The 15,645-nt window shown below is 37.8% G+C and overlaps 1 protein-coding gene across 1 annotated transcript in view; it reads right to left on the bottom strand.

Annotated features, from left to right (window-relative positions):
- Window positions 1-883: 883 nt before the first annotated feature.
- The window catches only part of FAF1 (Fas associated factor 1), a 225,901-nt gene continuing 211,139 nt past the window's right edge, over window positions 884-15,645 (bottom strand). Inside the window, exon 19 of the mRNA XM_089515109.1 lies at window positions 884-2,036. Coding sequence (XP_089371235.1) covers window positions 1,953-2,036 — 84 coding nt within the window. The 3' untranslated portion in view covers window positions 884-1,952. The remainder of the gene's footprint in view (window positions 2,037-15,645) is intronic.

Here is a 15,645-nt window from a genome sequence, read left to right on the forward strand (position 1 = left end):
AAGGTCTCAGTCCAAATTGCTTTGGAATAATCGAAATGGTTTTAACAGAACATCTGGAGAAATAGGTAGACCATAGACTTGGTTACTAGCTGTTAGGTTGGAATAATGGGATGAGGTAGCCAGGCACCCTCTTAGGTTCCACTGCTATCTGTGAAAGCAATAGGTCTTTCATTCACTTTATGTGCTTGAACCCCATGAAAATCTAACATTTCTTTACTATATTCCATTCTTCTTGCAGCCATGTAAGAGAATTAATAACATTTGGTTGCAACATGTTCACCCTTTAATTTAAGGTAACAATTATCTTCCATTTGGCAATTTGATAGATTTTTGTGTACTGAAGATGATTAAAGCATAACACACACAGAAATATTTAGCTTGACATGAATGCATCACTTCTAATATATATCTTGTGTGTTTTCACTAACAGGATTCATTTATAAGAGACAAAAAGGCTTCTGTATTTTGCTTTGTTGGTAAAAAAAATTAATATATCAGCTGTACAGAATAACAGTCATACACTAATTTCATTATATTTACTCCTCTCAAAAAGGTAGCAATAATAAAGATGTGTATATATTTCTAATTTGTGTTTGAGCCTCAAACTGGGGATGTGATCTGCTATAACAAAGGACATGAGTTAATTTCAGAAAAACACATAATCACAAATATTTTGTTTAGCAGCTGGTGTTCTCATGGTGCTTCTGTATATCACACTCTAAGCCTAGAGATTTGTAGTTTATATTTTAAAAATGCTTACAAAACTATTTTGACATACTTTTAGGCAACTAATATGCACACTTGGTTTCTATAGATCCAGGTCCCTAGACATAGGTACGTATTTCTTAGAAAAGAACAATGATAAAATATGCAATGAGGAAGATTTCTTAATACACTGTAATTTTACATTTTTATTGTTTGGTGAAATAAACAAGGTGCTTAAAAACAGCAGAAAAAATAATACAAACAAGTGTGAGAATGAAACAAAGCAATAAGAAAATAAAAGTAAAGAAAAGAAAAGAAAAGAAAATAGGCTCCCCAATTTTTTTTCACAATGATGAGCAAAGAATTTTTGTGTCTGCTATTTGGAACATTTTAGAAGCCACTAGTCGATATCTGCTTATCCTGAACAGTCTGCTAGATACCAGTTATTTGGTTCTGGCCCATGTCTGAACATTATTTAGATAATCACATCATCAGCAGTTCGGCACACTGCAGCGCAATGGAAAATACTCCCTAAACAAAATCTGAACTGAGATCCAAAGCAAAAATATAAGAATCAAAATCAGTAAATAAATATCTTGCATATATGTCAAACTATATTCTCCAAACAAAACCTTACATCTTATGAAAGGAGTCAGAAAGTACCAACAACAACAGAAAAGATCTCTGCTTTCTACTACTACAATACTGTTAAATCTCCAAGGCTGAAAATGTCCCATTTACTGATTTTCTGCCTTTTTAAAAAATTAGGTGGTGGAGTAGAAATTCAAACACAGGAAGAAAATGCACATATATGAGAGCACTGGTTCAGCGAGATATCAAATATACAGTATTCTAGTGTCAAAAGTACAGGCAGAAATGTCCAAGAATTCTTGGTGAAAAAGGGGGGTAATTGAGGAGTAAAAATTCTACTAGACAATCACTCACATTTTAACAGTGCATTAATTATAACAAAAGCCAGATGGTAAGTGAGCAATAGAGTCATAGTGTTCAGTGTTTACAGCAGATTATTTTTCTCTGCTCATTTAAATGAGGTTGGAGACATATACTCATGTATGGGAAACTTTTAAAGGAGCTATGTTTATTCTTTCTTCCCAGCTTCTTGAAAGAGGCAGAGTTGTGACATTGATTTTTTGAGTTAAATGATAGCACACGGTGATTTGGATAAAGCATTCGCCGTGCCTCATTCGTTATTCAAAGGATTATTTAGTCCTCCAGTATGGGTTCACCTATTCTTTTGCCTCTAGGAAAAGTGTTTCTTGAGGGTACAATTTTAACTCCAGTAATGATTTATTTGGATCCAGCTGGGTCACCTGTGAAGATAAAAAAAGAACAGGAAAATCTGAAAAAAACAAGTAAAGATAAATGTCTGATACATTTTGAGAATCAAACTAATATCCATTGTGATTCCTTTTCCATTTGGTTCATCAGACCCCACAAAACAGCAGCCTAATAGCATGATAATAGGTGGATGTACACATTTGCAGTGAATAGCAATAAAAATATAGGCTAATTATTAACTGTATCCCAAATCTCCACCTGCCAAGAGCTGTCTTACTTTGTTGCACAAGAATCTCACAGCATTTGTGAATGCAGATGTCATTTGTGTAGGGGTATTGGAATATTACAGCTACAGGGGACAGAATGATCTGTCTGACACTGTATTCTACATAGACTAGAAGTATTCAAATAATTTAAAGTGTGTTCAAAGTATATAAATAGGTGATACAGCATTTGATTATTTTAACTTCATTTTGAAAGAATGGCAGAGATAATTATTAAACATTCTAGTTTAGCTCCACAAACCACCTCCCTGCCTGCTTAAAATTCATTGGTATTATTATTTTAATATGACTTGGGGAAAGGGGGGATAGCTATCCTGTAGTTTCATCTAGCTTTAAAATCTTTGTTAAAAAGATATGCCATTGGACATTCTGTTGCTATGAAGGAGAGTGAATAAATGATTTACCCTTATCTATAAAACGTGGTTACATGATTTACAATTACGTACTATCTAGTGAGACATTTAAAACACACCATACTATGAGAAGGAATCACAAAGAACTGGGTAAAAATATGGATACTGCATATCCTGCATCTAAAGTGTCAGAATAACTAGGAAGTGCCCTTTTCTAATCATATTGCAATTTGAGTTTGATGACCATGACCACCTGAAACAATAAAATAACTGTTTTGATAAACTGGATTTGCTTTTGTTTTTAAAGTATAAACAAAATGCTTTGCCACTGGGAGATTACAAATGGATTACTGCATTACTGTTATGGTGAAAACATGCACTAGAAAATAATGGCTGCTTTATAAATATCCAAAGGTTTGAATAGAGCTTTGTGGCCACATTAATCTGAACATGGTTACAGAGCTCCCACAATCAGGAACCCTGGTAAGGTAAGGCTCCCAATCACAAGTACTCTGCATCAATATTCAACTAAATGCAAACAAAAAGCCTTCTTCAGATGGATGCTTGGGTACATGGGAGAGGCAGTCTCATTTCCAGTTTTAGCCTTCCAACACATATTCAAATGAACCCCTGAACAGGACTTACATTGCTGCATAAATGGTAATCAATATTAACACTATTCATATAATTTTAGTTGGGGTGTGTGTGTGTTTGAATTCACAACAAGAATAAACTCTTCTAGCACCTTTGCTTTTTCTTAGACTGTGTCCCCAGGACAGATCAGAAATTCAATAAAATGAGATAAATGTGTGCAAGTTACATCATGTTGTGTTTAAAAACCAGATTTCTGGAAAAAATGCGACTCAAAATGAGCAAGAAGGAAATGTCTCATAATATGTTTGATCATAGTAAAATTGTACTAACTTATTGTCTCATAAAATAAACTGCCACAATGCTGAATATTAGTTTGCAATCAAAGAAGCATACCCCTGAAGTGTTTTGTTTCATATTTAAAGCCTTCACACTTCTCTGCTAGAGTGGTGAACCATTCTCTGGCCAAGAGGTACAGTGCACCTGAGAAAAGCAATTTACTTTCTATGTTCAGTTCAAGTCTGTATCTAATTAAATCCACTCATTCTCCAAATCCCACAACCCCTTTATTGCAAAATCAAGAAAAGGTAAGTAGAGCGAGAATGTCTTCTGTGTATCAGGCAAAAACTGGATTGAAAAGCAAGGCTGGGTTAATGAACACTATCCTCCAGACTGTAACCAGATGGAAACCTATTATTCACTTGAGTGTAATTAAGGATGCACATCCTAATCAGAACTCTAGGGTTTGCAAACTCAGGTTACCCTTAATAACAACTATGAATGATGCCCTTTTCTCAAGTGTTTTCAACTTTGGAGGTTAGTTACGTACCTGTGCTAAGAAGAGGTTTGCTGCCTTTCACCTTTGATTTTAAAGTGCCTGCTGATTTTCTAATTCACCTAGGGACTGCACAGTTTGCAAATGTTTACATGGTTACCCAATTAACTAACAATATGGCTCTTACATCTGTCAACAAACAAAGCTGTTGTTGCTTTGTTTTAGCTCCCTGGCATTTTCTGTTTATATGGGTCGCCATTATACTTAATTATCACGCCAGATCCTGTCAGCAGCATTTACTTTGTTATTTGTGGTATGTAAATATGTTGCTGTAGCATGGAAAACAGAAGCGTTATTATCATTCTTCTGACCACAAGACATGTGCTAGATGGCAAGCAAAATAACTAAAACAGCAGCAGCTGAAAACAGAACTGGAAACAAGTCTCAGGTCTGGGCCTTTTGAGGCAGTTTGTACCACGGGTGGCATTGAGAGTGGGTCTTCATGCCCATGGATCCCTTCCCCACCCACATCCCTCTCACCACTTTCTGATAAAGACACAAGGTAATAAATGAACCAGGAAGTCCCATATTAACTGGAACATGGGATCCCCTAGTTGCTTTGTATCATCCTGTACTGAAATGAGTGCAACAGAAGGGCACAAAGACCCCAAATACCAGGTGCCTTCCCACTTTCAATCTTGGGAGATCCTGAAAGCAAAGCATTATGCAAAATAAATAAATAAAAATCATAAGATTGTTCTTCATAGAATATTTCACATTACAATATTCTGATAACTGCTTTCCACCACACCCCAATTTCACAAAGTATTTCACAAAGTTTTCTGTCACACACACATATACCTCCCCAGTAGCATCATTAGGGAGCTGGGGGGGAGTGGCCTGAACTGGGTGACACCCTGGAAGTGGGTGACACCTGGTTGGGCCCTTCTCCTGCTGCATGCATCCCAGCTTCACTGAGGTAGCAAAGGAGAGGCTTGAGTGTGCCCCTCTCAGCTTTGCAGTAGTGTCCGGGGTCTCCTCCTGAGGAGACCTATGTCACTGTGGTGAGGGAGAGAACCAAGTGTGACCTTTTGGCCACTGCCACCCCCCTGGCAGCCTCCCTGAACCTGGTGACACCAGGGGTGGGGACACCACTGTACCTCACATTAACACCAATGCTAAAAATTGCTTTGCTCTGCTATTTATTCAAGAAGCCAATGTTTATTAGATTGAGGCTGCAGTCCTATGCCAGTTACCTTGCACTACTGAAATCATCAAGATTTATTCCTGACTACATTTGTAGACAATTTTACTGTCAAGGGCTCACCCAAGAAACTTTGCCTCAGATAAAATAGCACTTTCACATGTACAAAAAATTGATCAGGCTGATCATTTAATGATACTTCAATACAGGAAAGCCCCTACTGCAAATGAGGGCAGTAACTCAGCATAGGGAGTACAAGGGAGGCTGTGAGGCACACACAGCTCTGCTGCCTGAGGTTGCCACCCCACTTTTCTAATGGGTGGATTGTGGGAGACATTTGCTAAACTGCATCCAACCCTGGAAAAAGGTATGGTTCCAATGTACACACTGCTCTCATCACAGTTAAATAACACTTAACAAATGTGTTAATCTTCTTTCTTCTTATGGAACAAAAAATACAAATAGTATACATGTTATGGAAGAAAATGTAGTATCAGAAAGCAGAACCATTTTTATTGTTTGTATTGCTGAATAACACACAAAGTTGCCACCATTTTCTGTGCTGGCAACAGACTCCATCTTTTGCAGTAAGTATTCCATGTTAAGGTTTAAAGACACTGTCAGCTAAACTAGCTAAAATTATTCCAGGTTTTCTAATCTACCACCAGCCTACTGCTATTATGTATTGTAAAATGGATTTGTATCCAGGAAAAATCAAACCCAAAGAAAGGAAATTCTGAACCACACTGGAATTGCTAAGTGACCAGCAGCTGATATATTCTCAGTGCCCATCTCCACTGTTAAGCAGACAACCATCAAGATGGCAGAGGGGATCCCTGTTTTGACAGCCCATTCCCAAGCACCATACTTATGGTGAGTCTACTTAAGTTACAGTAGAAGACTGGCAGCAACCTGGGTGCCAACAGAAATCATCAGAAAAACTCCCATGTCTTTCTGTGGATCATGATTTCACTCACAATGTTTTCTAGAACTGGACTGGCTTCTATTCAGTCTAATGGTTGTGTCTACTCCCACAGATTTCTAATACTGTACCTAATACAGGTTTTCCTATTCAAAATCATTTTTGGACGATCACCTTAGCTGACCCTTTGCATAGTGTTAAATAATCACATCATGTTAAAAAGACCTTTGACTGTTCACTAGATGCAGCTGATTTTGCATCCTAGTCCAGAAAAATAATGTAAGGTGAAATAAAGGCAAAAAGCCCAGTCTGGGCATTTCAAGCAGTGATATATTTTATATTTTAAGTATAACATGAGTAGCCAGGATCATAGTTATCATTTTTGTTATAACCTGAGAACAGGATCTACTTAAGTAGGCAAACTTCCTTTTCCTTTTACACATGCATGAATTACACTAATGAATCTAGCGGACAAAGAATCCTTTAACTTTCTTTCCTAATCTCTTTATCAAGGCATAAGTGCTTTGAGAATCATTTAAATGCACACCTGGTGAAGGATTTTAAAACTTTTTTAAAATAAATGTGTTATCACAGTCTGATAAAAACAAGATCAGTAAATCCATTCCTGTCTGATAAATTAATAACCTCCCTGTACTATAGATTCTAGTTAAATTTTGTAGTTTCAAATAGGTTCTATACACACGCACATACATGGAAGAAGTATACAGTGGTGCCTCGGGTTACGAAATTAATTCGTTCCGCTGTCAATTTCGTAACCCGAAAGGCTTTCGCAAGCCGAATTCCCATAGGCGCTAATGGGGAAAAGCCGCGATTCCGTGTGAAATCGGGCCGAAAAGCACCAAAAGTTTTTTCGTAACCCGAAAAAACTTTCGTAACCCGGAACAATGTTTTCCAATGGGATTTTTTCGTATCCCGAAAATTTCGTAACCTGGGTATTTCGTATCCCGAGGTACCACTGTACAGTGATTTAGCTATTCTGATCTGCCAGTGGTTTTTATTTGTACTTCAGAAAAAATTATGAAGCAGTGAGAAAACAAAACAAAGGTTCTTTAGGTTAAGAAGTTTATAGTGCTGATCACAACTCAGGACTTTAAAACAAGTTGGTTAACTAAAATGAATTGTTCTGGTGGTTATAGCTAACAAGCATATTTATAACGGCAGCAAACCATCAACTTGCTTGTAATTAAATAATGTTACTGATTTTTTTAGTACAGGCAATATATTGAGGACATTTAATTTAAGCAGCACCAACTTACTCATACTTAGTAGTAGAACCAATGAAATAATTGGGACTTGAGTAGGTCATGACTGATGGATTTTAAAGGGTCAGGGTCATTCCAAGACAGTTTCCTCCTAAGGTGAAAGAGAAGATCCCCCCCATTCCATTTGTAGAGGCTGAATAGACCAGAAACTGGATCTTATTTAGTACTGATGATAGAATAGTGACTCCCATCTCACTTGAGAGCAGCAGGCTAACTTAGAAGTGCAGGGCAGGCTAAAACTCTGTTCTCCAACAGAGAACTTAAAACTCTGTTCTCCAACAGACAGAAATATCCAGGGGCTGCTGCTAGTGCCCTTTCCATGTCTGAGTTGACTGCCTTGCTTCGCCTAATAGTAAGAATAGACACACAGTGAATCTATTCTAAGAAAGACTAAATTGGTTTGCATCCACTGGTGGGAAAATCACTGGTTTTGCATGCAGAGATTTCTGCAAATGGTTCACAACAGTGCTCTTCTTTCAAAACAGGACTTCTTTTACTCATCAGACTTTGGAAAGTATCCATCCTATCAAGGTACTTAGCTTCATACAGCTAGAAGAGGTTTCAAGGGCCAGCTAGTCCAAGTTCCTGCTATATAGGGACAAACAGCTAAAGCACTCAGAAAAATGGCCATTCAACCTCTCCAAAGAAGGTGACTCTACCACCCTCTAAAATAGTATATTCCCCTGCTGAATAGCTGTTACAGTCAAGAAGTTCTTCCTAATGTTTTGGTGAAATATCTTTTCTTGTAATTTTAATCCATTGGTTCCTGTTCAAGTCTTTGGAGTAGCAGAAAACAAGCTTGTTCCACTTTCTACATGACATCCTTTCAGTTATTTAAATATGCTTGTCATCTCAAATAAGTTACTTGTGGCAATATGTATTCAATGAATAGTAGCAAGATGGGTATAATTTCTGTCCCCAAAACCTTAACAACACACTTCTCTGGTGTGTTGGAGCAGGTTTCCAGTGCCCAGAAAGGCTGCAAAGCAGAGCAGGAGATGCCAAAAATCTGGATGCTGGTACACAGAATTTAAGCCTTTAAATCACTGATTGAATAAATAATGAATAAATTGTATATTCAGTGATGCATAATTTCAATCTAACTACTTTGAATTCTGTGCCCTTCTCAAATGAATTCTAAATCGAATATCAGAGTTTCCTCTGTTATTTAAGGTTAGCGTTCTAAACACCAATTTTACAGATTTCTAAATGATTTCATTTTGACAATTAATATATTTGCATTTTAAGGGACAGGAAAAAATGGCCTTACCTCAATGTTCCAGGCATGAAAATATTCTCAGTGGTGAACAAACTGTGGCCTCTCCACCTACGTTGGACTGTAATTTCCATCAATCTTCACCATTTGGTATATTGTTGCTGAACAGCTGATCAGTGTTACACACCAAACAGCATCTGGAGAGCCACAAGTTGTTCACCCCGATGTAAGAGATGAATTTACTTTATCTGCTTTTAACTATTAAAAAAAAGCTGCACAAAAATATTTATACCAGACTATGAGGCACAAAGCACTGAATATAGATTGCATGATAACAAGGGATGGGCATTCCTTTGAAAGCACATTTATAATTATCAGTGGTGCATACAAGAAGTCCAGATGCTACAATATGACTGACTGATATACAGATTAAATCAATAACATGTATACAAAAATACCTTAGTAATTTACAGATTCTTAAAGAGTACAGGCAGTGCAAACCTCATTGGAATGAATAGGGCTTGGGCTGAAGGATCACTAAGGATCAGAGCCTTATTAAGATGCATTTACTTGTCCAATTACCAAAACAGCAGGGGATCATTAAATTTTCTAGTTAGCAGACACAGCAATGTTAATATCTTAATGTTGCCAAGGCTATTTGTTGGCATTTTTTACAACTACACTTTCTTTCTTCTAGCAAAAATTCATAAAATAAAAGCTAAACATGAGAAAATAGTTACGTACACACACACACATACACACACATGAGTGTTTTAATAGATGACTTAAAGAGGCAGCTTGCCCCAGCATCTAGATATCTAGAAATGATCAGACATCACATTAATCAAATAAAGTTTGAAACCAGTTGAGAGAAAAGACTATAGTGAAAATTGGGGGTGGCTGGGAGAAAGACGAGACCAGTGGCATACTTGAACAACATACTTTCATCTTGTAGACAGCTGTCTGTAGTATTTGGCATTCATAGCTGGTCATTTCCTGAGAAATGACTGCCAATTGAAGATGCCTCCTTTTCAGCTTTGAAAGTAATTTAGAAAATAAAAATGATAAACTCACCCCAATATCCTATCTATATGTATCAGGGACTAAATCCTATTAATGAAACCTATTTCTCAGCAGTCATGCATAGGATTGTGATATATCTGGGTAAGGGGGAAACTATAAAATTATAAAAAAAAAAAAGGCCTGGAAAGGACATGGGATTTTCTAGTAAATGATTTTACTGTTTGGCAGTAGTTTCAAGGCAAACAAAAAAAGACTTGTGTCACACAACATGTAATTAAATGTGGAAAACTCATTAGGTTTACATCTCATAGGGAGATGTAAATAAATAAATAAATTGATGGAAGACAGATCAATTAGTGGCAATGAGCTGCAAAAGCAAAACTCAATCTCCATGTTCAAGAGCAGTATGCCTGAATCCCAGGAACAAAGAAGGGGACCCTTCATATTCTGCTTGTGAGCTACCAGAGGCATCTGGACAGTTGGTTCAGAATGTTGGTCTAGATGGACAGCTATTCTTGTATTCAGAAATACAGATATACTTTGCAACACAGCCTCTTGCTTCTTGACATATCAAGCTCCCATCTCTAGTACACAGGGTATACAAAATACCAATATCAACATCTGTTCCTAACCAAAATTAAAACCAAGAAAAGGGAAGAAGGATGAAGCTAGAAGTGTTCTTAATCCCTCACCTATCTTTTACAGCCATGCAATCACCAGACACAATCTGGTCCTAAATCCTTCTCTTGACTGGATGCACTGTACTCTTTCAGTTAGATTAAATTCATTTTAACTACTGTTTTGAAGAGGAAGGGAGAGAAACAGATCCCCCCTTCTTGTTTATTTAAACTGCCATTGGAATTGACTAATTAAAGGGATTTTAAAAAACGTAATACTCTAAACAGAGCAAACTGGTTCTGAATTATTAAGCAACATTTTAAATGCATTTGAATAACCTTAAGTGACTTAGCTGCCACCTGATCCTAAGCTATAGCTCAGATAAATAAATGTGAAATACTGTAGAAGTCTTAGCTTACTAAGGTCTCCAGATACAGTAAATAAAGAGCTTAAGTCTCCAGTACACAGTCTGTAAAGGATGCATTCTCCAATAAATGGATTTCACTGATGTACACATAAAGAGGAAATGCAGGGCAGAAAGAAAATATACAGGATTTAATTCTGATTACAAAAGAAACCTGCAGGTGCAGATTATTAAGACATGCCAGTGCTCCTGGGAGATGAAAAGGGGTCATGTCCCATGCTTGAAATGTCATACAAAACCCAGGGCCATAACCTCTTTGGATTGGTCATCGAAGGTGTCATGTCATCTTGGCAATAAGAAGATTTAACTAGAAAAATATCCAAAAGAAACAGTTGGGTGACACCTTTAGAAGGGCCAATGGAAAGATCACAAAGAATGAGAAAGCTTTCAAGTTTTTCCCATCATTTGTTCATGTCCCTGTGACCTTTTAGTTGGGCCTCATAAAGGTATTATCCTTCTCTTTAGTTTAGATTTTTTTCCTAATGGGCCTGTATGAATTCCTACCATTTTTGCCTGCTTTGTAGATTTCTTTCATTATATATTGAACTATTTGATCACCCTTAATCCCATTCTCATCTCAGATACATAGTAATCTTCACTTAAAGCTGTAATTTACTTCTCATTCAGGTCCTTCTAGTTTTCTCTCCTAAATCAGGGCTACTCAAAAGTAGTGGTTCCTGGACCGGGACTAATCTCTGAGCCATTTGCTGCTGGTCCCTGGCAACCTTCAGGAAAGGAACAAACATTTGTAACCAATGGAAACCAATTTAGTGCTGGTCTCTGGCACACTGGACAAAGATTTGCCAGTCCGCCACATCAGATAGCCTGAGAAGAACTGTTTTAAACCACTCAGCTAATCACAGGGCTATTTACCTGTACATGTGGGTAAGAAGAGCTTTATACTGTGCAGCTAAATTGTGCTTTGAAACTGTACCAGAATCCACAGTTGAGTATTCCCACTGAAATTTCTGAGTAGACATAAAGGACATTATCACACCAGTCTCGTCGCAATTACGTTATGAAAGGAAACAGGAACATATGTCTTTGAAAACATGGTCTTATCACACCTCTGATCTCTTGTGTGACTGAACTGCTTAAAAAAAACTCCAGGCGTGATAAGACCTCACTTCAATCCTGGGATTACAACAGTCAGTACCATGAGGGGGCCTGATCTTCCTCCTCTCCCCCTTCCATTCACAATGTGAAAGCAGGCTAACTACATGGCTGTTGATATCTTTATTGGCCAACCTAAATGCACAATATTCTTGTTTCAAGCTTTCAACGCTCCATGGGCCTCTTCATCAGGCAAGATGTTAAAAACTCAACAGAAGGGAAAAAAATGGAGATGTTAGTCAGATGCCTGCATGTTGTTTCAGTCCTTAGTAAAGGACAAAAGACATCTTTCCCATTATAACATCTTTACTAAGGACTGAAACAACATGTAGGCATCTGACTAACATCTCCAATTATTTCTCCCCCCTCCTGTTTGGTTTGTAACATTGTGCCTGATGAAGAAGCCTGTGGAGCTTCAAAAGCTTGCACCAAGTATACTGTGCACTTCGGTTGGCCAATAAAGGTATCACTGATGGAATTTTGTTTGGATTTGTTAAATTGCCAACACACCTACCCTTGCATGTTTTCCATGCCTGTTGGTTTATTTAGGCACCAATCCACATTGTGGAACACCCCCTGTAGAATAGCACTATCCCTCTCCAACATGCATACTGAAGTATCCTTTCCTGCCAATAGTTCTGGCTCATACCTCCCTTTCCCTATTTCCCACCACAATTCCTCAGTTTGAGTCCTAAAACTCCCCCTCTCATCCATCTTAAAACCCAGTTCTTTCTGCACTCCATCTTCCCACAATCTCCTATCCTGTCAAAACAGTCTTAAGTATGCAAACAAAAGCCACAATTATTTTTTTTAAAACCTAATGGCCGGTCTGTACACCCCCTTAGTCTATCTTTACACAAGAGCACTAAGATCATCAGGAGACGCTATTCTCTCTGTCCCACTAACCTCTCAGACTCTTTTGGTGGGAACAAGGGACAGAGCCTTCTTGGTGGCTGCTCCTAGGCTTTGGAACTTCCTCCCTAGAGAAGCCAGCTTGGCCCCATCCCTGCTCTCCTGTTGGTGCAGGTAAAAACATTCTTGTGCCATCCAGCTTTTTTGAACTGATGAGGGTTAGGCTTTTAAATGCTGTGTAATTCAGATTTCAATGCTTGTATCCAATATTTAATACATTTTAATGTTTGATGTGTAGTGTTTTTAACTTTTAAAAATTGCTTATATTGTTTTGAACTTGTACTGTTTTAAATTTGCTACTAGCTGCCTTGAGTCCCTAAATCTGTCAGAAAGCTCTGGTGCTACAACAATCTACAGTCCCCAGAATTCCATAGCACTGAGCCATGGCAGTTAAAGTGGTTTCAAACTGGATTATTTCTACAGTGTGGATGCAGCCTTACTGTCACATCATGTAATGGTTAACAACACATGGAATGCCTAGGAGAGGAGAAATGTCTTGATGTGGCACCAAAAACATGATAATTATGTGAATATTATTAGCAGTATTACTACTGTTGATGTGTTCTTCTACAGAAACTGACATAGAAGTAAAATACATAGCTACATACAAAAGTAAAATACTGGTTACATAGAAAAATGTAAGCAGTGAAAAACACAGTTCCAATAACTTGTTGTTGCATGTTCACCAGTGCTCAGGAATGTCGCTGCTGTTTTAAGAACTACAAGTTATCTGTAGAAAAGGTTAATCTTACTATTTACTCAATGTTAGAAGTTTGTATTTACAATAGAGTTATGATACTGACTTTGTCAGCCAAGGATATCTGTGAAAGTGATTGGAATGGATAAAGAGGAATTAATGAATTCATATTTACTGGAGAAGTGAACCTATTTCAATATTTTATTGGGATACCTGGCTTTGTGATTTTATTCATATATTTTGCTACTGACAAACCATCTTGTCAAAGCAGTGTATTGAATTTCGAGCAATCTCAAAAAGCTCAAACATTTTAGCTCTTATACTATCTATGATAAAGGGACCAATCCTGTGTCTGATTTTCAGTGCACTGAATCAAGTTCTTAGGGTTTTCAGTGATATTTGTCAGTGCAATACCCATACTGCAAAGGTAAAAAAGGTGACATATTCAAATAAAGCATATTAACCTGCTTCCAACCATGATGCAGAATGAACAATAAAGTTAATTACAGGAACCCATGCTATTGGAACTGAGCTGAATGTGGAACTGATTTTTACAAATACTTTAGAGAATCCCAAAAAGTAATCTTACTTTTCAGTAAGGGGGGAGAGAATGGAGAGAAGAAAGGGAAACATGTTAGCAGCAACTGAAAAAATGTTTCCATTTTGCTGCAGAGGCAGGTGGTATGATCACCAGCATGGCATGATTCAACTTTTGCACACCTACCTCTTCAACGATGGAGAATTAAATCAAATATGCTAAATCAAGTGTGCATCCTTTCTTGCTCCTCTGTTGAAACTGAGGATGACATGAAAGGGCTTTGCTTGCCTTCAGTGATATCACTATGTAGCTAAGTCTGACTACTTGATATGCTAATGTCACATTGTGTACATGATCCCTGATTGCCTGCGATCACACAGCAGGAGGGGGAGCATTAGTTTAAATAGTGCTGAAGATGTTTCTGGGAGTGACACTGGTAGAATAGGTATATTTTCTGGGAGGTTCTGAGAACGTTGCTACCACCAGTTTTCCCCCTCCCCCACCTCTCTGCTTTGGCACAGAAATATTAATTCCCAAATTCACTAAATACTACCTGCCATCTTCAACCAGTACTTTGCTGCTAGCCCCTACAGCTGCAGATAGACTGACATATGATATTTCTAGATAGACAGATGTGATGGCCAGAAGTGCTTATCAGCTTCGGCTGATATGCCAGCTGCGTCCTTTCCTGGAGCCAGAGGACCTGGAAACTGTGGTACATACTCTGGTAACTTCACAACTTCTGTAATGCACTCTACATGGGGCTACCCTTGTGCCTAGTCCAGAAACTTAAATTAGTTCAAAATGTGGTGGCCAGATTAGTCACCGGGAGATCTAGAAGTGACCATATAACACTGATTTTAAAATCTCTTCACTGGCTGCCCATTAGTTTCCAGGCATAGTACAAGGTGTTGGTGATGACCTTTAAAACCCTTCATGGCCTGGGTCCAGCATACCTGCCAGATCGCCCTCTTCCATATAATCCGTGCCGCACACTTAGGTCCTCTGGGAAAAATTTACTGCAGCCAAGAAAGACTAGGTTGGCTGCGGTTACCCAGAGGGCCTTTTCATCTGACGCTCCAAAATTATGGAATGGCCTGTCGGAGGAGATCCAACATATTACCAACCTTGACTGCTTTAAAAAGGCTATCAAGACAGATCTTTTCCGGCAGGTCTTCCCTGAATAACTGAATCAGTCACCCCACTGATATGGACCATCCTAGTGACTACTCCAAGATGTCCTGTTTCCTGTCTCTAATTGTTTTAATTATTTTAATTGTATTTTATTATTGTCATGTTGGAATTATTATGTTGATTTGTTTTAAGAAGGGAGGGGCAAGTGGGATTTACTTTATAATATTGTATGGATTTTATTATTGTAAGCTGCCTCGATCTTATTGGAGATGTGGAGTAGAAATAATAATAATAATAATAATAATAATAATAATAATAATAATAATAATAATAATTTTCTATGTGTAAACTAATGCACATCTCATTTGGCAAATCTAACATGGCTGCCAGAGAGCTTGACTGTCCAAAGTTATGATTCCTAGCCTGGCTGATGATGACAAGATATCTGTAACAAACTTCCTTGAGTTGTATAATCTACCATGGTATTATACAGACAGAATTAAAATAAGACCAACACAGAAACTTGCAGAATGTGGCTCTGAATAAAAAGGCAT

This window comes from Sceloporus occidentalis, unplaced genomic scaffold (assembly GCF_023333645.1).
Source record: "Sceloporus occidentalis isolate IW3139 unplaced genomic scaffold, rSceOcc1.0.p SCAF_3, whole genome shotgun sequence".
NCBI classification, from domain to species: domain Eukaryota; kingdom Metazoa; phylum Chordata; class Lepidosauria; order Squamata; family Phrynosomatidae; genus Sceloporus; species Sceloporus occidentalis.